Source organism: Scyliorhinus torazame, chromosome 10 (genome assembly GCF_047496885.1).
Source record: "Scyliorhinus torazame isolate Kashiwa2021f chromosome 10, sScyTor2.1, whole genome shotgun sequence".
Classification (NCBI taxonomy): domain Eukaryota; kingdom Metazoa; phylum Chordata; class Chondrichthyes; order Carcharhiniformes; family Scyliorhinidae; genus Scyliorhinus; species Scyliorhinus torazame.
This window is the reverse complement of record NC_092716.1, coordinates 87836311-87858217: the sequence shown is the minus strand read 5'-3', so window position 1 is coordinate 87858217 and position 21907 is coordinate 87836311. Positions and strand designations below refer to the sequence as shown.

Sequence of the window (21907 nt, the reverse complement as noted above, 5' to 3'; positions counted from 1 at the left end):
AAGTCCGACGCATCACTTTCCACTTGGAACGGAATGGACTCGTCCACAGCGTGCATCGCGGCTTTGGCAATATCTGCCTTGATGCGGTTGAAGGCCAGGCGGGCCTCGGCTGTCGGGAAAAAGGGTGGATTTGATAAGTGGGCGGGCCTTGTCCGCATAATTGGGGACCCACTGGGCATAGTACGAGAAGAACCCCAGGCATCTCTTCAGGCCTTGGGGCAGTGGGGGATGGGGTGTTCCATGAGGAGCCGCATGCGGTCGGGGTCGGGCCCTAGGACTCCGTGTTCCACGACATAGCCGAGGATGGCTAGGCGGGTTGTGCGGAAAATGCATTTTTCTTTATTATCGGTGAGATTCAGGAGTTTAGCGGTGTGGAGGAAGTGTCGGAGGTTTTCGTCATGGTCCTGCTGGTCATGGCCGCAGATGGTGACATAATCTAAGTACGGGAAAGTGGTCCGCAGCCCGTACTGTTCAACCATTCGGTCCATTTCTCGTTGGAAGACCGAGAGCCCACTTGTGACGCTGAAGGGGACCCTGAGGAAGTGGTAGAGGCGGCCATCTGCCTCGAAGGCAGTGTATTTATTGGCTGTCCTCCAGGCGGATAGGGAGCTGGTGGTACGCGAATTTCAAATCAACTGTGGAGAAGACTCGATACTGCGCAATCTGGTTGACCATGTCAGATATGTGGGGGAGGGGTTATGCATCGAGCTGCGTGTACCGGTTGATGGTCTGACTGTAGTCGATGACCATCCGCTGCTTCTCCCCAGTCTTCACGACCACGACTTGGGCTCTCCAGGGGATGGTACTAGCCTCAATGATCCCCTCTCACAGGAGTCGCTGGACCTCCGACCTGATAAAGGCCCTGTCCCAGGCACTGTATCCTGGTAGCGACGGGCTTACAGTCTGGGGTGAGGTTTGCGAAGAGCGAGGGTGGGTCGACCATAAGGGTCGCGAGGCTACAGACGGTGAGGGGGGGCAGGGGTCCACCGAACTTTAAAGTAAGGCTCTGGAGGTGGCACTGGAAGTCGAGCCCCAGTAATAGGGCAGCGCAGAGATGGGGAAGGACGTAAAGTTTGAAGTTCATAGAAGTTACAGTGCAGAAGGAGGCCATTTGGCCCATCGAGTCTGCACCGGCTCTTGGAAAGAGCACCCTACCCATGCCCACACCTTCACCCTATCCCCATACTCCAGTAACTCCACCCAACAGTAAGGGCAATTTTAGACACTAAGGGCCAATCCACCTAACATGCACATCTTTGGACTGTGGGAGGAAACCGGAGCACCTGGAGGAAACCCACGCACACATGCGGAAAACGTGCAGACTCCGCACAGACAGTGACCCAAGCCAGGAATCGAACCTGGGACCCTGGAGCTGTGAAGCAATTGTGCTATCCACAATGCTACCGTGCTGCCTTTTAGCTACTCTACGCCTTGTACAGTAAGGGTCGCGACACAGTACCCCCGGATTTCTACTGCATGGGATCCGGAAGTCAGGGAGATTTTCTGGGTCACGGGTAAGATTGGGATGGAGCAGCCCCTCACCGACCCGGAGTCGAAAAGACAGGCCGTCTCATGCCCGTTGATCCGGACGGTCATCGTAGATTTTGTGAGGTGGTGCTGCCGGGACTGGTCAAGCTTGATGGAGGCGAGCTTCGGAAGGCGGTCGGTAGGCCGGTCGGAGGTAGCGGCGGCCAGCGTACGGTCGAGTGAGCCAGGCTCCCGGGAGGCAGCGGAGTGGTCCCAAAATGGCAGCCCCCATGAGTTGCGCGTGGCGGGAGGCATCGGCGACGGCGCCCAAGATGGCGGCCCCCATGGGTCGCACATGGCGTCCGCAATTGAAGATGGTGGCAAAGATGGCGGCGCCCACGGGTCGCAGATGGTGGTTGGCGTGGCAACTGGGGGCGGCCCCGACAGGCAGAGGCAGCGCTGCTGGGCCGAGAAGTTTTAAAGGGGGGTTCGGGCCTGGCAGGCTTTTGCAAAGTGGCCCTTTTTCCCACAGCGGTTTCAAGTTGCGTTCCGTGCAGGGCAGCGTTGTCTGGGGTGGCTGCCCTGGCCGCAAAAGTAGCAACTCGGGCCTACGGCGTTGGCGGGCCGCTGCACGGCACAGGCTTGCGTCGCACCCGGGTCAGATGATGGCTGCGCCCACAAAGGTGCCGCGCGATCAGAGGTATAGGCCTCCATGTTCTAGGAGGCCACATCCAGCGAGTTGGAGTTGCACTGTCTCTGGGAGGCCAAGTGTACCCCCTTCTAGTAATCACTGGCGGATATAATTTGATTTCATGCCCGCGACATAAGCGTCCCTGATCAGCAGCTCCGTGTGCTGGGTTGCCGATATCGCCCGGCAATCACAGTTCCGGCAGAGTACACGCAAAGCACGCAGGAATTCTGCAAGTGATTCCCCCGGATGTGGCCGTCTCGTGGCAAGGAGGTGCCTAGCATACACCTCGTTAACAGACTTCACATATTGTCCCTTCAGCAGCATTATCACCTCCGCATACGAGGGGGCGTCCCTGATGAGAAGAAAGACTCTTGGGCTCACCCGTGCATGAAGGATCTGCTTCTTCTGGAGGTCTGTGAAGTCTTCGGTGAAGGATGCGAGGTACGCTTCGAAGCAGCTTAGTCAGTGCTCAAAAGTTTCTGTGGCGTCGGTCCAGCTGCAGGCGATCAGGCTTGAGTGATGAGTTCATCGTAAAGTTTAGTGTATTAAATTGATACGCCTTCAATAAGCACACGACGAGTGATGAATGTAACTGAGACTTTAATACACTAAACAGCTAGCCTCCTGGCCTCTGGTCCCGAACTGGGGCGGAGGCGGAGACTAGCCACCTTTATACATGAGCCCGAGGGGAGGAGCCACAGGCGGAGGCAGCCGGGACAAGCCCAGGCATGTACAACACAACACAGTGGTTTACCACACCGTCTGTCCCCTGTGTGCTGGTGTCCTGTGTGGTCGTGTCGTGTCCGTCTGGCCCCTGTGTGCTGGTGTCCTGTGGCGTCGTGGCGTGTCTGTCTGTCCCCTGTGTGCTGGTGTCCTGTGCTGTTGCGTCGTCACTGGACTGGGTCAGGAGGCAGTTGTTGGAGCTGCCCTCTCCGTCGCTGCTAGAGTCCCTGTGGGCTGGCCGCCCAGGCGCTGGCCGGGGGCGGTGAACGCCTGATGCGCTCGGTTGGTCCGCGTCGGCTGACCGTCCAGGTGCTGGATGTGGCCGGTGTCTGCCCGGTGTGCCGGGTTGGTTACTGCGTGACCCTGCAACACACAATACACCATCATGGTTAGGCGGGTGCAGGGGGGCATGGTTCGTGGTACGGGGTGAGGGGGGGTGTGCTCAGGGGAGAGGGCTGAGGGGAAATGGCTGAGGGAAAAAGGCTGAGGGGAAAGGGCTGAGGGGAGAGGGCTGAGGGGAAAGGGCTGAGGGGAGAGGGGAGAGGGCTGAGGGGAGAGGGCTGAGAGGAGAGGGCTGAGGGGAGAGGGCTGAGGGGAGAGGGCTGAGGGGAGAGGGCTGAGGGGAGAGGGGTGAGGGGAAAGGGCTGAGGGGAGAGGGCTGAGGGGAGAGGGCTGAGGGGAGAGGGCTGAGGGCAGAGGGGAGAGGGCTGAGGGGAGAGGGCTGAGGGGAGAGGGCTGAGGGGAGAGGGCTGAGGGGAGTGGGCTGAAGGGAGAGGGCTGAGGGCAGAGGGCTGAGGGCAGAGGGCTGAGGGGAGAGGGCTGAGGGGAGAGGGCTGAGGGGAGTGGGCTGAGGGGAGAGGGCTGAGGGGAGAGGGCTGAGGGGAGAGGGCTGAGGGGAGAGGGCTGAGGGGAGAGTGCTGAGGGGAGAGGGGTGAGGGGAGAGGGCTGAGGGGAGAGGGCTGAGGGGAGAGGGCTGAGGGGAGAGGGCTGAGGGCAGAGGGCTGAGGGCAGAGGGCTGAGGGGAGAGGGCTGAGGGGAGAGGGCTGAGGGGAGTGGGCTGAGGGGAGAGGGCTGAGGGGAGAGGGCTGAGGGGAGAGGGCTGAGGGGAGAGGGCTGAGGGGAAAGGGCTGAGGGGAGAGGGCTGAGGGGAGAGGGGTGAGGGGAGAGGGGCGAGGGGAGAGGGCTGAGGGGAGAGGGCTGAGGGGAGAGGGGTGAGGGGAGAGGGCTGAGGGGAGAGGGCTGAGGGGAAAGGGCTGAGGGGAGAGGGCTGAGGGGAGAGGGCTGAGGGGAGTGGGCTGAGGGGAAAGGGCTGAGGGGAGAGGGCTGAGGGGAGAGGGCTGAGGGGAGTGGGCTGAGGGGAAAGGGCTGAGGGGAGAGGGCTGAGGGGAAAGGGCTGAGGGTGATATGCCATCAATGAACACACGACGAGTGGTGAACGTTACTGAGGCTTTAATAAACTAAACAGAAAGCCTCCTGGCCTCGGATCCCGAACTGAGGCAGCGGCGGAGACCATCCACCTTTATACCGAGCCTGGGGAAGGCGCAGCCAGCAGGCAGTAATTTACCACATTACATATAATACAGTGGCAGTGTACCACAATACACACTACAGTGGTTCGGACCCAGCAGGGACAAGCACAGGCATGTGCTGTTTAGCACAGGGCTAAATCGCTGGCTTTGAAAGCAGACCAAGGCAGGCCAGCAGCACGGTTCAATTTCCGTAACAGCCTCCCCGAACAGGCGCCGGAATGTGGCGACTAGGGGCTTTTCACAGTAACTTCTTTGAAGCCTACACGTGACAATAAGCGATTTTCATTTCATTTCATTTCATGTAACAGAACAACAATACAATACAATAGAGTGGTTTACCACAGAGGGGAAAGGGCTGAGGGGGAGGGGGAGGGGGGGAGAGGGCTGAGGGGAAAGGACGGAGGGGAAATGGCTGAGGGGGGAGTGCAGAGGGGAAAGGGCTGAGGGGAAAGGGCTGAGGAAAAAGGGCTGAAGGGGAGGGCTGAGGGGAAGGGGGCCAGGCAGGGGGGAATCTCAGTTGTGGCGCATCCTCGACCTCGGCATTGGCAATCTCCCGGTCCTCGGGTGCACCGGCAATGTCCAGTGCCCTCTGCCCGTGCACGGTGAGCTAGCGCAGGTCAGGTTCACCCCCTCCGGTTCGAACTCGCTCCCGTTGGTTATGGGCGCTCTTTTCCTGTGGGGGGGTGGAATAATAGCATTGTTAGGTGGTCCACTGCATGCAGTTGGGTCTATGTTGGCATGGGTGCACAGGGCACACAGCCAACGCGGCTTGTATGGGTGGCTGCAGCCATGAGTCTCACGGCTGTGGTTGTACCATCCGCCAGTGAAGGGGGTGGGTGTCACACATGTGGGGGGTAGGGGGGTTGGTGCCATGGGCACACTGCTGGGTACTCACCATGGCTGCCCTCAGTAGGATGTGGAGCTTTTTGCGGCACTGCTCGCCAGTCCTGGGTGTCACCGCGGTGGCACTCACGGCCGCGCCCACCTCCCTCCACAGACGCCGGGCAACGTTGGCTGGCATCCTCCGGCCGGGTCTGGGGTACAGATGCCCCCTCCTCTCCTCAAGGGTGTCCAGCAGCGTCTCCAGGTCGTGGTGTGTGAACCTGGACGCTGCTTGGCGTGGCGCCATGGTCCCCCTTCAGTGGCCTGTGCGCTCGCGTCACCTGTTGTGCGCCGCTGCGCCGCGTCGTTTACGTGGAGCTGGATCTCCGAGGCCGCGCCCCCATGCTTCCCGCCACACCACGCCCCTGCTAGCCCCCTTGTAGGCCGGAAAATGCCGTCTCGGAATGGGCGCCGGCAGCGAGGTAAAACCCATCCGTTTTCCTGCCGGCGCCCGCACTCTGTCGCCAGAGCGGAGAATTGCAGCCCCCGATGTCGCCTTGGGACCCCTTTATCCCTATGGCACAACTGTTTGTGAGCATGAACTTTGGGTACAGGAGCTGAATGACACCTCACTGGGCATGGGAGAGAATGGGGTTAAAGTACCTCAGCAGAGATGGTGGTGGCTACAAATTTCCTCAGTGAGGGAAGGGAGGGTCAGGAGGTATGGAAAATGTCTCAGGACGAGGAGTAGGAGTGAAATCCAGGCCTAGGTGATGCTAGAGATCACTGCAGAAGATATAAGGATGGGAAGATGGATCTGTGTGTCTGATAGAGTAAGGTGCTGGACGAGTCGACTGAGTGCTCCTCTTCATCAAATAGCTGGGATGGAATAGTCCCCTCCATTGCCCATATTTCAGTGGTTTCAGTGACTGTGCTGGTGAACAGCACTTCAGATCATTTAACTTGTGCATTTACATTTCCAAGGAAGAGAGTCACATCAAGCCCTGATAATACATGGTTAATCTCAGTGCAGTGGTGCAGAATTTATTGAATATATTAAAAATGTACTTGACTTCAACCTTCAGTTTGCTTACCCTTTTTTGCCAAATGGTGTTTTATTTCTGATGTGGGGAATTATTTTATTCAACAATTTGCAGAGTTAACTGCTCCAAATATTGTGGGTCTGTGCAGCAGCTTAATGAATCTCCATAGAAACAAACAAAAATAGCCATCTTGTATATTGCAATTAGCTCGGCAAACTTAAGGCATCAATTGGATGATGGAAAGGGCAGATAAGCAAGCATCTGTTTGTGGGTTCATTGTCCTGTTAACTGTATGCAGGACTAAGCTTTATTGAAAGTGAAATGTGCATCAAGCAGCCAAAAGCATTACTAAAGTTCCATTCACACCAGATTTCTTCTAACAGCCAACAGCATAAAGCAGCCAGGTGTCCCCTGGCTGCTGTGGTGCCTGTTCGAAGGCCTTGTCACGTTGCAGATACACAAATGAGTCACTGAATGATTCAGTGATTAGTCAAAACTAAAATAGTTGCTCCCAACGTGACTTAACTCACGATGATACTGAACACAAATGAGGTTCAGGATCTTGTGGATTTTCTCCCCTTCCTCCACTCTTACATTGATCTCTACTGTGTTACTGTTTCAGAGCCACAGAAATCTTCCAGAATAGCTTGCTTGCGTGGCCATCTGAAGTATTTAAGCTGTTCAGCAGTGGAAGGCAACAAAGTCAAGCCTGTACTAATTGTAATTAGACATCCACAAGTACTACCCTTCGATAGTTCAGCTGATAGTGCGGAGGACTGTAGATGATTCAGGCTGACATCCACAAGTGCAACTTTCTCTCAAGGGACCAGGATAATTAAAAAAAGATTAGATATCTCGCTTGATGTTTTTTGCCCTCTGGTTCCGACGCTAATTGTAATGCCACTTTCTGGTTGAGATCAGCCAGCTCAATACAGACTAGTGATCAAAACAAAAACCTCCCTGATTTCCACATACCATTTACTCATTAAACCATCAATTTAACCCTGATGATTTTCTTTTTGACATAATAATGTCTGTCCAGCTGATTGCCATCGGAAAATATTTTCAGCGCTTCAAGAATTGGAGTAGCATTTTCCAGCAGTAAAGTTGAACATTTTGAATAACTTTAGCACAGTTTTGGTTTTGGAGCAACACAAAACGTGTGCTATGACCGTAGCCGAAACACTTTCAGTTTGGATCTCTGTGTAGGCTGTGAGATCAGCTCCAGGAAGTAATTTCACATCATTGGGGATTCACACCAGCTGAAAGTACTTCCACATCACTTGGGTGCCACACGAGCTGCAGTATAACAAGCGTGTAATTTACAACACATAAACAGGGCATTAAACTCAACTGGAATATCTTTCTATTCCTTTATTTTCCCCCTTCATTTTTATCTAGGTTTTCCTTAAATGCACCAATACTATTCACCCCAACAATTCCATGTTGCATCTTAACTATTGTATTTGGCAGTATGCCTCACATTCTCAACACTCTCTTAGTAAAAAAGTTTCTTCTGAATTCCCCGAACCATGTAATTCTAAATTTTAAATTATAATTTTCACTGTTTAGAGGTTTCTATTGTAAACTTGTAACAAAATGGGCATCTCCTCTGATACAGAAAAATAATCCTCCATCAACAGGGTGCTGGTTAACCGGTAAATACAACAACTCTGTTCTCAATTATGTTCTCTGACAGTGGTGAGAAGTTTGTCGTGTTCTTCTGGATTGTTGAGTCACCCTATTCTAAAATGGGTCCAAGTATTAAATGAAAATTTGCAGTGCAACTAAAGCATTTGCTACCATTAATGATTTGGATCTGTGTTAGGAGCATAGCACTGTGGTCTAATCTGTACATTATCTGCATTCAGTCAGTGGGGAATTCACTTCTTACAGTAATAGGTCACTTCACCATTGTGGATCCAACAAAAGGATAGTCCTTCAAGTTTAGTAATGTGACATGTGTACTTTCTCTGGAAGAAGTGACTAACAATTGTAACAGCTCACTGAGTTAATCTGGTATGAATCATCACATCCAGATTCATGACTGATGAGTTTCCTCAGTTTATGATTAAACAGTTCAATACATCTCACTTAGATTAATTCGAGTAGAATAGAACAGAATTAAGGGATATGGGGATAATGCAAGAAGGTATAGCTAATATAGAAGATCAGCCATGATCTTATTAAAGGGCTCAAAGGACCAAATAGCTTGCTACTTTCTTATGTTCTTATGCTTTTTCTGTTCAGAAGCAGTAAAAGAACATTTATGATTCATGCACCATGTGAATGACCCAGTGTGTACAGTAACTTACCATTAAACACGAGGGGGGTGAATTTGGTCTGAACTGGCTATGTAAAACAGATGATAGTAATCTGTGTGAAATGGGCTGCGGATTCACAAGTGTTTCTGCACAACGTTGTGCATATTCAAGCATTTCCATCCAAACCCATCTCTATATATTTTGTTTTCCAGGGATTGACCATTAAACCCCTTGTTAAATGGCTGAAGGTAAAGCGGAGTGATCATCATAAGCCAACACTTAATGAAGAATTGCATGAACGTGTAGGTATACAGAACCTGGTCGGTTTTCTTCCAGGAACGCTACCGTTTTGTTGGTGTGAATTCAATTTGTTACCGGTTAATTTAAAATTAATCTATTTTCCTCTGTTCTCATAATCGCTGATTTCCAACCTGCCAAGCACTACATATATGTTGGCACATGAGGGCAGGAATTTTGTTTTGGAGGTAGGACCTTGGCGCCAAGATCAAATCTGAGTCATAAACATATTCAATGCCGGAAATATTCACCCAACACAATTTTCAAAGCATTAGCCAATCAATGGCCAGAGAGCACATTCCTCAATTGAGGATGGTGGGTGGGCTCCTGATTTTTTTCTTTGCAAAACTATTCACGATTCATAAAATATCTAAAAGAGGATTACATTAGGGGGAGATGGTGGCAGAGTGGTAATGTCACTGCACTAGCGGTTAATGTTAAACCAAGTGCAGACACAACGTGCCAAATGGCCTCCATTAACAATTCTGTACAAGATTTTCAAAATGACCATTAAGAAAGTGCAATAATATTCAAATTTTCTACATGGATCAAGTTGCACTCTGAAGTGCTTCAACACAATTGTGATACATGTAATATTCACTTTATACATTCAATGTGAGTCATACATCCCAAGGGGTGTTCTAAAAATCTCCATCCTATCACTGCACAATGGCTGAAAGGCCTTTGGCAGTGATAGTTCCCCATTGCAACTCTGTAGCAGTGGGCCCAAGCTTTAATTCATTCTCTCAACATGTATGACAATGAAGAATGGTCTTCTGTTCCCCAACCTGGCCTGCACGGCTAATAAAGAGTGTAGCAAGGACATTGCAGTAGGTTTGAGGCAGTTTGACTAGCATGAGGACCACATCGCCAAAACCTGGCAACAGGAGGAGAATCCAAACCCTGGAGTCTCGTCCTCCACAACAAGCCCAGAACTTCAGTCGTGTTTTTAATTGGGATTTGGTCACTTCCTTTACTTGCCTTTCCCTCTGTGGTGTCCCCAGTCTGGCATAATTTATGGAAGATTTAGCAGCAGACTGGAATATGGTAATTTGGTGTTCATCAACAGTGTGATGTCAGTTCAGTTTACCAGCTGAGGTGAATCCTCTGCACACGTGCAGTGAGAAATCCCAGATAAATGGAGGCCAAACAGTTAATTACCTGCACATAATGACCATTAGTTTAAATCCATTTTTACTGTTTAACTATGTGTTAAACAGAGCCTTCTCTGTCACTATGGGAACACACTGTTAAACTAAGGTTGCCTTAGCATCTCATGTTTCTTTAATGTTACCTGATCTCCATTTTGTTTATAATGAGTTTACAACAGGATTATTGGCAATTAAGACTGTTGCTCCCGAGTGTAGCGACTGTATCTTGCTTCTACAGTAATTCTCTGTGTACTTTGGACAGTTGGCTCATGCGGGATTCATCTAGGTTTGTGACCATTTAGCAGCAAGTCCGTTCTTAGGAATCTGACACCATATTTGCTTCTTATTTTCAAAGGCTTTTGATCACATTCTGGCAGCTGTAGAAGACATTGTCGGTCACCATGGTTACCATTATTGGAGAGACAAGTGAGTAACAAACTAAACATCTCATTTACATGAATTTCTATTCCGTCAACTCAAAGGAAGAAAAGTAGTCGTATGAATGCTTTGGAATTATATTTCTTATAACTCATAATTTACCATAAATTATTATTTTGTGGCGATTGCTTGGAGACTGATAGTGCAACAGAACTGGATTGCTTTCAGTTCAGTAGTTTTATTGCATCATCATAATTCTCTGAGTTGGATTTCTCATATAATTATCTTTTTGCTAATATTATCTATGCTGTGTGTAAAGATTTCTAAATCACATTCAAATTTATGAAACAAAAACTTTGCTTATTATAATTGCAATGGTTCCACAGCTGAGTGTCACATTTGCAATTTCAGTAACTAATTGTTCAAGAAAAAATACATATTTTTATTCATATTCCCAATAATCTACCATTATTTTTGTTTTAGTGCAAAAGCATTTCTCTTAAAAAGAGTATGGAAAAGACTTCCTTTGATAAAGTTTTCACAATCTCTGAAAGCCCTTCAAAGCAAATGAATTGCTTTTGAATTGTAGTAACTGACTTTTGTGTCACTTGTTTCTTCATTTAAGGAAAGATGTAAATGCGTTAGAAACAGTTCATAGAAGGTTTACTGGACTAAAGCCAGGATTGGGTGGGTTGTCTTATGGGGAAAGGTTGGAGAGATTAGGGGCTGGATTCTACCAAAATGGGACTATGTCCCCACACTGGCGTAAAAACGCTGGCATTTCGTTCTGGAGGTTCCTCAAAAAAAAAGCGAATTCACTCACCTTCAGGGGGCTAGCAGGGTCCCAGAGTAATTCATGCAGCTTGAGCTGCGGATACGGGTCCCCACACTTCCAGTTTCGGGTCCGTGCATGCACACGGTGGTGGCCTCCAGCTGCCGCGCCGAGCGCCATGGCAGACACGGATTGCGGAGGCAGCTCCGAAATGTAGGCTCCCCGATTGGCCGCGTGCCCTTGCATCCGACCAGCCCGATCTGTCCCCCGGCCGCCCATTAGGCACCCCTCGGTGCCCGATCCCCTCGCCCCCCACCAGGGCAGCCGCGGACTGAGTCCACAGCTGCCACGCGAGATTCCCGAACGGCAATCAGTGGTTAGAATCACCTGGTCGGGAACTCGTCTGGCTGGGAGTGGAGGATCGCTGGGCATGCCTCTGGCAATGGGCCCCCAGCCGCGTGGAGTACTCCGCGATCACCTTGATTTCGGTGTGAAACTTGATTCTCCACAATTCTGGCGCTTGGCTGTGGAGAATCCAGCCCTAGGTTTGTATCCACTAGAGTTTGGAAGAGTAAGAGGCGACTTGATTGAAACCTTGAAGATCCTGAGGAATATTGACAGATGGATGTGGAAAGGATGTTTCCTCTTGTCGGGAATCTAAAACTAGTGGTCACTGTTTAAAAATAAGGGCTCACTCATTTAAGATGGAGATGAGGAGAAATGTTTTCTCTCAGAGTGAGACTCTGGAACTCTCTTCCTCAATGTCAGTGGAAGCAGAGAGCGTAAATCTCCCATTTTGAAACAAAGTGCTCCTGCCAGCAGGAAAACTAGAGTGGTTCCCACTGGCACTAAGAGTGTTGCCAAGATATGATTCCCTCGCCTTTTGTATGTTAAAATCTTCATCAGGGGTAGCACGCCAGCCAGCCTGCACTTACTGATTTTGAGGTGTCATTTTTAACGAGCGCCAGGATCCCAGCGACAGCCCCATCCCCACAATGGAAATGGTGATTCCTGCTGACAAGGGGAGCATCTTCAACCCATCAGCAAAGAGGGTCTTCTTCCCCCACCACAAAAGTAATGGCCCCCCTATTGAAACTATGAAGTGGCCTGCTTGACAGTTGATGAGCAGATCAAACAGTTCATTGAGGATACAAGCCAGGAAGCCTCAGGTACGTTCCCTTTCCCCATGTTTTTTTAACATCGCAAACGCAATTCTGCCACTGCGTTGTGTCCAGCGCAGCGCTGGGTGCAATGGGTGAATCCGGGAGAGGCCCAAATCTGGCTTTACGCTGGGCACCCATCTGATCGCAAATCACTGGACGCAATGTGCTCACTGGGTGTGATCCAGATAATGATATTTAACATAAATATGTGTGGTAGTATGCATTAGGGGTCATGTGGGACTGTGAAGCCGTGATGTCATTGGCTTACAGATCCCGGGTCCTGGTTGGACGTTGACCTCTAGCTCCGCCCTGAAGACGGAGTATAAGAACCTGGAGTTCTCCCCCGCAGGCCAGTCAGCTACTGAACTGCGGGGAACAAGTCACGCTTAATAAAGCCTCATCGACTTCATCTCTATTCGTCTCTCGTGAGTCTTTGTGCGCTACAATATGTCAACACCGTATTCTCCCGGCGGGACAGGTTGCCAGATTGGCAGTGTCAGGGTGCATTTTTTTTTTTAATAAACATTTTATTGAGGTATTTTTGGTATAGTAACAACAACAAAATAAACAATATACATGAAACCATAAACATAGTGCAAAAGCCGTTTACCTTTTGTACGGGCCCCGCCCTTATTATCCCCTACTCTAACCTAAACTACTACCCCCCCCCGCCCTCCCCCAAACTGTTGACGATTAATTTTCTGCAAAGAAGTCAACGAACTTTTGCCACCTCTGGGTGAACCCTAACAGTGAACCTCTCAAGGCGAACTTAATTTTCTCCATACAAAGAAAGATAGCCATGTCCGATAGCCAGGTCTCCGACTTCGGGGGCTTCGAGTCCCTCCATGCCAATAGTATCCGTCTCCAGGCTACCAAGGAAGCAAAGGCCAGAACATCTGCCTCTATCTCCTGCTGGATTCCCGGATCTTCCGACACCCCGAAAATCGCCACCTCTGGACTCAGCGCCACCCTTGTTTTTAAAACCTTGTACATGACATCCGCAAACCCCCTAAGCTTTGGACATGTCCAAAACATGTGGACATGGTTCGCTGGTCCTCCCACGCATATTGTGCACCTGCCCTCCACCCCAAAGAATCTGCTCATCCGGGCCACTGGCATGTGAGCCCGGTGAACAACCTTAAATTGTATCAGGCTGAGCCTGGCACATGTTGCGGACGCGTTGACCCTACTCAACGCGTCTGCCCATAGACCATCCTCTATCGATACTCCCACTTGCACTTCAGCTCCTTGGTCTGCGTCTCCTCTGACAGCATAAGCTCCTTATAGATGTCCGAGAACCTCCCCCCCCCCCCCCCCGACCCACCCTCTGGAAATTACCCTGTCCTGAATCCCCTTAGCGGTAGGAGCGGGAAGGTTGACACCTGTTTACGAAGGAAGTCTTGCACCTACAGATACCTGAATTTGTTCCCCTTGCCAACCCAAACTTCTCATCCAACGGCCTCATACTCGGAAAGCTCCCCTCTATGAACATCTCCCCCATCCTCTCAATCCCCGCTCTCCGCCATAACCGGAAACCCCCATCCATACTCCCCGGGGCAAATCGGTGATTATCACAAATTGGGGCCCAGACCGATGTTCCCACTGCTCCCACATACCACCTCCACCGGCCCCAAACTCTCAGGGCCGCCACCACCACGGGTCTGGTGAAGTACCGTGTCAGCGGGAGCGGCAGAGGCGCAGTTACCAACGCCCCCAGACTGGTGCCCTTGTATGAAGCCACCTCCATACGCACCCATGCCGACCCCCCTCACCACCCACTTCCTGATCATGGCTATATTAGCCGCCCAGTAATAGTTGCTAAAATTTGGCAGGGCCAGCCCGCCCTCTCCCCAACTCCGCTCAAGCATTACCTTCCTTACCCGCGGGGTCTTGCCCGCCCAGACGAAGCCCGTGATCACTTTGTTGCCCCGTTTAAAAAAGGACCGCGGAATAAAGAAGGGGAGACACTGAAATACAAATAGGAATCTCGGGAGGACTGTAATTTTCACCGTTTGTACCCTCCCGGCCAGAGACAACGGAAGCGCGTCCCATCTCCGGAAATCGTCCTTCATTTGGTCCACTATTCGGGCCAGATTCAATTTGTGCAGCCGGTCCCATTTCCGCGCCACTTGGATGCCTAGGTACCTAAAACTTCCCCCTACTGACCTAAACGGCAGCTCCCCCAGTCGCCCCTCCTGTCCCCTCGCCTGAACCACAAACATCTCACTCTTGCGCCAGCGCAAACAACAGTGGGGAGAGGGGGCATCCCTGTCTCGTCCCCCGGTGCAGTCTAAAATAGTCCAAAGTTAGCCAGGGTGCCATGTTGACACTATCAAGCGTCGGGGGCTGAGGCAGGTCATGACCGTGACATGGGGGTAAAAAGGGGTCTCAAATTTCAGGGGTGAAGAGTGCTTCTGAAAGGAGGATGGCCCTAAAGGGGTGGGTGGGACCACTACAAAGGGGGGCTCTCAGCAGCTCCTTAGTGGGGTTCCCTCACCTAGAGAGGTGATAATGTCAATATCTGGGAGGGGGGGGGGTGCAATTGCCTGTGTGGGGGACCGCCAAGCACACTTAGGGATCAAAATGGCACCCTGATCTTTGAGGAGCCGGTCTTGCCAGTGAGTTCAGCTCCCACTGCTGAAAAAATTTCTAAGTGTGGGTCAGACCACGGAGACACTCCCCAAGGGCCAAATCAACCGGCGCGATTCTCCGGAAAGGTTTCTAAATCTAGTTGCGAGTGGGAATTGCCGCGTGTTTCCCAGACGTTCGGCCCAGCTATTCAACATTAATTGGTCCACTTAACGAGGCCCCATGAGTTTCTCGCTGCAAATGAAGGCTCACCAGCTGATTACCGGCACCGAGCTCGCCAGCCCGCGCTGCTAACAAGGTCAAGCAGCACTTGTTCAGCCAACCCCAATCTGATCGCAACATGTGCCCATGTTGGGCCCATGAGACTGGCACCAAGGTTCGGGGATGCAGATCTGGTGAGGCTCCTAGTCGGAGAGATGACCTGTTCCCCCGAGGGACCCGGAGCGTCAGCCACACGGCAGCCTGTGCTGCCTTGGATGAGGTGGCGGCAGCTGTGAGCAGCGGGAGTGTGACCAGGGGGACTGGCCTCCAGTGCCGGAAAAAGGTCAATGACCTACACTGAGCATCACAAGTGAGTAGACACCAGCGCCATCTCTCTTCCCCCCGAGACCTATCCACCCCCAACTCTCCATGCAACCCCCAACGCTCCCTCCACACCCCCTCTCCCTTCCACCCACCCACTATGAACCACACATGTGACTAACGATGCCATCTCTGTTCTCCCCATGTCTGCATGGGTCTCACCCCCACAACCCAAAGATGTGCAGGGTAGGTGGATTGGCCATGCTAATTGCCACTTAATTGGAAAAAAAAAGAATTGGGTACTTTTTTTTTAAAAAAATGATTCCCTTTCTGTGTCTCCTCAGGAAAAGCTCTCCCACAATCGCCGAGAGACTGACGATGGGGTGCCGGACATAAGAATCCTCATCATTGAGGAGCGGGCCCTGAAGGTGACTGGGTGGCCGAGGACAGTGCGGTCACCAACACGAAGGCTGGCCGACGCCGCAGAGGTGAAGAACTACCGGGCCCCACCCGGAGGACCTGTCAAACCTGAGTTGTCATTGGCTTACTGACTGACCCATCCCACCCCCCTGACCACATGTTCATCCTACCGCAGGTCCTCCAGCTGACAGCGCCGGCCCATCCCGGGTGGCCCCTCTCCTGAATCCGAGGAGAACACCTCAGAGAGGAGCTCCCGGGATGCCACCATAATAGTCGCGGCACAGATGTCACCCCCACCCTCTACGAGCGCGGGTACACACATCTCGGTGGGAAACTTTAGTGGTCAGGCTTCTCGGGCACAATCTGGTCAGCACCACACTGCTGCTGATGCACGTCAGGTGGAAGCAGGAACCCCCAGGCGAAACAGAAGTCGGAGTGCTGCTGGATCCCAAGGCACAGCGGGGTCCCAGCCTGATTCTGAGCCTGTGGAAGAGGTCACCCGAGAGCTGATGGAGATGTCAGGGTGCGGTCATGATATTCAGAGGGGGATGTCAGGGACACTCTAGCAGGTCCATAGCCACTTGGAGGAGCCCCAAAGGCTACGGGCGCAGGAGATGTTGGCGGCCACCGCAGTGGAGAGCCTGGTGCACGATGTCGGAACCATTAGTGAAGGTGTCCAAGACACTGCGCTGTCGGTGATGGCAATGGCTGAGGGTCTCAACATAATGTCCGACTCGCTGGGGTACGTGACCGAGTACCAGGCTGACCTTGATGACGTTCTGCAGGACATGTTCTGCTCTCAGATGGGAATGACCAAGGCTCTGCGGAGCTTGTCCCAGTCGCAGGTGGGCATTGCCGAGGCGCTGCACAGTATGTCTGAGTTACTGAGTAGCTTCGCCAAGGATGTCGACAAGGTGCAGACCATGGTGAACCGCCAGGGTTGACAGAGCCAGATGATGCAGGGACAGCCAGGGCTCGAACCAGCTGCCCCTCCATCCCATGGTGAACCCCAGGGACTTACGGACACCGAATGGGAGAAGGGGGCAGGGTGATGAGTGCCAACCAAGACCTGTGCCATGCAGGGTCGACGGTGGCCACCAGCTCCCCCAAGTTCCACCCCTCTGATGAGGCCGCATCTCGCAGCCAGCACCCAGAACAGGGTGGCCCTCTGGCCCCAGAGCCCCCAGAGGACTCGCGCCAGGTGCATCAAAGGCCACCGGATGTGGTGGTAAGTAGCTGGCTGCCTCCACCTCTGATGTTCATCCTGGGGACACACCTAGAAGTAGCGGTAGAGCTAGGAAGGCAAAGTACATCGAGGATCAGTGAGGGCATGGGGAGGGGGGAACAAATTGGGCGGAGGTAGGGCGTGAGGGGCTGGTAGGAGTGGTGGGGGGGCGGTACCATTGGGGGAGTGGGCAACTGTTACAATAAAAACCCTTGAGCACAACCATTATAATGCCTCTATCACTTTCTTCCGCAATGCAGACCGATCTCTTAACCCTTGGCCCACCTCTCTCGGCATCTCAAACGCGGGAGCCCTGGAATGATCCTGAGGTGTAAAGCTTCAGGACTGCGGTGACCTTGACGGCCACTGGGTGCAGGTGTCCTCCTCTTCCAAGTGGAGCTAAGCCCGCAAAAACATGACACAGATGCCGCACTGTCTCATTGTTAAGGCGGAGCCCCCTGCCGCACGTGCTGTCTGTCATCTGTTCAAATGACCAGCGACGACTGTACACCCTGGGCCGCGGTGGGCCTCACCCTCTGGGTCCATCCCTGGCCTGATGGGCGGCCGGATCCTCAGGGTGTGGGGCAAGGTCCAGCACATGGTCCGCCGCCTTGAGCATATGCAGATGCTACAGCTGCTGCCATCCCCGGCGCCTGGCCATCCAGGCTACCAGCAGCATCACTAGGGCAAGTTCTGATTCCAAATTCCTTGCCATAGCGTTCAAAATCTGCAAGCCATTGGGAGAGGGGGTTAGGCTGACGAACAGCAGTGGCTCCAACCTCGGGACGCTCCAATCCCGGATTGATCCCACCCTTCCCCCTACCCGGAATGCCCTGCCCACGCGCACCCAGCCGCAGCGGCCCCCCTTACCAGACCCCAGACCCTGTACCCTGGATACCACATAACGTCACATGGACTGGGCGCTGGTGCCCTCCCCATGGCACTCACCCACCCTCCAGCTCTGGCCATGTCTCCGGAGCTGTTTACCATCCACTGGGTGTTCGCGTGTTCACTGCTGCATGAATGGTGTTGCCTCCCGCAGTGTCCAGGCACCAAGGTATGATTGGGATAATAGGCAATGACCCCCACATGGTATATGGCCCACCCACCCACGGGAATTCACTTGGGTTGTGTGAGGTACTCACTTAACCACGATTGCCAATTCCCTACTAGCAATACCCCGAGGTGCAGACCAGAGGCCTCGCAGTCAGTGGGGGTTATGGGTGGTCGGTGGGGCAGAAGGGCAGGGACAAGGGTTGCCCCAGAATGGGTATTCACGATCCAGGGGTTGGCATGGTGGAGCCGCGCGCAGTTGCCCCCTCCCCCCCCAGTGCCCCCCTCCCATGGTGGCCCACCCTTGCAGAGGCTCCCCCTTCTCCCCCAGTCGAGGGCCCCCCAGCCCCCACCGAGCACTAGGGTGGCAAGCCCAGCGCCCCGGGCTCTTCGCCTGTGAGCAAAGATGGCTACTCCTCTCCTCGGTTCACCATTGAAGCCTTTCTGCCAGGTTCACGCTTTTAAACAGGAGTACTAATTGGCACCAGCATGACCACTTGCTGGGGAGGCTGATGAATTATGGGACGTCATTGGATAAGGGGTGACTCCCATTAATTGCTTGGAAATGGGGCTTAAGTGGTGATAATTGGTTTCTCGCCACGCTACGGCGGGATCCCGATTGCGCCTAGAGGAGCGGGCCAGTTGCATTGCAAACTGTTTGCCGCCAGCTGCCGTTCTCATTTTCTGCATCTCCCGGCTATTCACCGGCCTCATTTCACTCGAGTGAGAGCGCAACGAAACTGGAGAATCACGGCCAACGACTAAGTATGGATGAATCCAGGTCTGGATCTCATCCAAAGAACCAACGGGTAACACCCCGCCATACTCACCCAAAATGACACTAGGAAATGTTTTGGGAGAATCGCTCCCAAAATCTCCGTGTTCTGAGAACACCCAAACACTGCGGTTAGAAAAGAGGAACTGAAAGCACTTAGAGTATTTTTGAAGTTGGCTGCAGCTGTCAAGGATGTTTATAAACATTGAGGTTAGGAACAACCTCAGATAGATTCAACCGTGAATGTAAAGGTAAATAAACAAAGCTCCTTCCTGTTGTGTATATACCATTAAGCTGTCAGTCAGGGCTACTTAAAGGTACTGGCCAATGGAATTGAATGAGAACAAAACATTTGAAAGGCTCTCAGATGATGTGAAAGCTTTTCAAGGGTTGTGAGTGTTTTAGGAAGGCTCAGAGACTTCAGAAATCTGCAGTGTTAAAAGCATGGGGCTAAGTGAGCAGATGTGGAGAAAGGGAAAGTACTTGAGGTTTCCTGGCTTGTATCTACAATGAACTGTTTGATCTGCTCATCAGTTCTCAAGCAGAGGGGTTCAAAGTGACCAGGCCATTTCAAAGTTGTCACGATACACAGACAAGGATGCTGATTTGGATCAGAGACCTGTCTGAAATCACCATACCAAGAGTGATCCTCTGGTTTCCCAGGGCGAGACGGCCCCATCATGGGGGAGAGTGCCGAGGTCAACCCCTTACCCCTGGCCCAAGCCAACCCAACCCCCAGGATCCTTGGGAGACCCTCCCTCTGCAGCCTGGTGGCAGTAGATGGGCAAGTGGGCAATGGACCTATCTCCTTGACCTTCCTCTGGGTCTATCGCACCAGGTCCGCTAATGATATGGAAATGAGGGGTTATGCATAGTTATAGACTTCTCACCTGCTCTGGGCGGGAAGTCCCTTTTGGGCCGGTGAAGCGGACTGGAGACTCACAATAGGTCTGTTGCCCAGCATTGATCCCGATTTTAGGCCGATGCAAGATTCTCCACCTGATCGGGATTCGCGATTTTAGGGGGAGCAGAAATTCCCAACCAGAGTCTTTGAATATTATTAAGGCAGAACTAGGTAGATTCTTGATTAACAAGGCTATGGTGGGTTGGCAGGAATGTGGGGTTGAAGTTACAATTAGATCAGCCAAGCTGGACTTCTGGTGGCGTGGGCGAGCAGGGCGGCCGCAGCAAGAAGAGCTCCTGCCAGTGGCCGCGATTTGCGGCGATTTCGGGGAAATCCCCGAGTCTTCACGCACCCCCCAACTATCGTCGGCCTTTGGGGCCATCACGAGCAGCCAGCGGGGCCGGTTTAAAAACCGGCGAATAACCCCGCGCGGGTGTCGGGCAGCAGGGGCTGAGGCGCTGGGCCCAGCGTGGCGTCGAGGTCAGAGCAGCGGGGGCGGAGCTACGAGTAGGCCGAGGTAGCAGGCCCGAGGCCAGGGCACTATGTAGGGAGGGTGCTCCACGTCGGATGGCTCCCACCTAGGAGGAAGAAAGAAGGCTGAAGCCTGGTCCCAGGAGAGCTTTGGGTGAATGCAGAGGAGAAAGAAAGAAGGTTTAAGGAAGTTTGGTCAAAGTTTTTTTTCTCTCCCCTTTTTTTTCAAAAAAAGAATAAGTCAGATTGCTGAAGGACAGGAGGGTGAAGGGGGAGAGAGGAGAAAAGAAAGAAGCTAAAAAACAATAAGCCGCTAAAGGATGCGAAGAGCAGCGTCGAAGAAAGGAGGAAACGCGGGTTCGCCGCTGAAGGAGAAGACGAGCAAAAGCAAAAGTGTTGACACGATGGCGGAAGCCGAACTGCAAGGCGGGGCCGCACTACTTACGGTGGAGAAGATGACCGAGGTGATGGCGGTGTAGCTGGAAAAACAGTTTGCGAGGCACATGGAGGCCTTGAGGAAGGAGACGGCGGTTGTGTTGAAGTCATTAGTGGAGGAGGCAATCGGCCTGGTGAGGGTGGCAGTGGCAAAGGCATCGGCCGAGGTGAGAGAGCAGGGCGAGAAGATGAAGGAGGTGGAGGAGGCCGTGACACGACACAGCGACCAGGTCACCTCGATGGGGGACGAGCTGCGGAGGGTGGTGGAGGTTAACAGAGGACTCCGAGCAAAGCTGGAAGACTTGGAAAACCGCTCAAGGCGGCACAATTTGAGAATTGTGGGCTTGCCTGAAGGGACAGAGGGCCCAAGGCCAACGCAATACTTCGCTAAGAAGTTGGCGGAGCTGATGGGGGAGGGTGAGAACCCCACCCTGTACGAGCTCGGCCGAGCTCATCGGTCATTACGGCCGAAGCCCAAAGTGAACGAGCCGCCAAGGGCAGTAATTATCTGCTTCCATAAGTTTTGCATGAAGGAGAAGGTACTAAGCTGGGCGAAGCAGAAGTGTGAGGTGCTGTGGGCTGGTACTGTGGCTCAGATCTACCAGGACTTGACGGTGGAGTTGGCAAAAAGACGAGCGGCGTTTGGGTGAGTGAAGGCGGCTTTGTACAAGAAGGGGGTGCGATTTGGTGTGGTGTACCCGGCGAAGTTGAGAGTAACATATAACACCGAAGACTTTTATTTTGAGACAGCGGAGGCAGCTGAGGCGTTCGTGATGGCAGAAGGCTTGGGACAGACGTGAAGAGCGGAACTGGAAGAGAGACTGTGGACTGTGTTTGAGCAGCTGGAAAATGTATAAATGTTACAACTTTCTTTTTACTGATTTGTATTGCAATTTACTTCTGTTTGCATTGTTACAGAGTTCAAGTTAATGGCGGGTTGATTGGCGTTCTGTGTTGCGACGGTTAAATGTTATGTTAGTGAATTGTAGGGGTTGGATTGTTGGGTTTGTTTTGGTGTTTCTTTCTCTGGGACTGGGTGGAAGGGGGCGAGAGGTCTTGGCGGGGGGAGCACCCGTGCGCTAGCTAACTAAAGTCAGCTAGTGAACGAGGGTGAGGTGAGAGGAGGACTGCGGACATTGGAGCATGGATAGCAGGCTTCAATGGGCCCACGAGGCAAGCGAGGGGGGGGGGGATGGATGTTGGGGGATGTTTT

General features: G+C 52.5%; 1 protein-coding gene across 2 annotated transcripts in view; it reads left to right on the top strand.

Moving 5' to 3' along the window:
• The window catches only part of LOC140430717 (sodium/hydrogen exchanger 5-like), a 468359-nt gene that overhangs the window by 292599 nt on the left and 153853 nt on the right, over window positions 1–21907 (top strand). For both annotated transcript variants that reach the window (XM_072518384.1, XM_072518385.1), the window contains exons 8-9: window positions 8752–8841; window positions 10343–10413. In XM_072518384.1, coding sequence (XP_072374485.1) covers window positions 8752–8841; window positions 10343–10413 — 161 coding nt within the window. The remainder of the gene's footprint in view (window positions 1–8751; window positions 8842–10342; window positions 10414–21907) is intronic.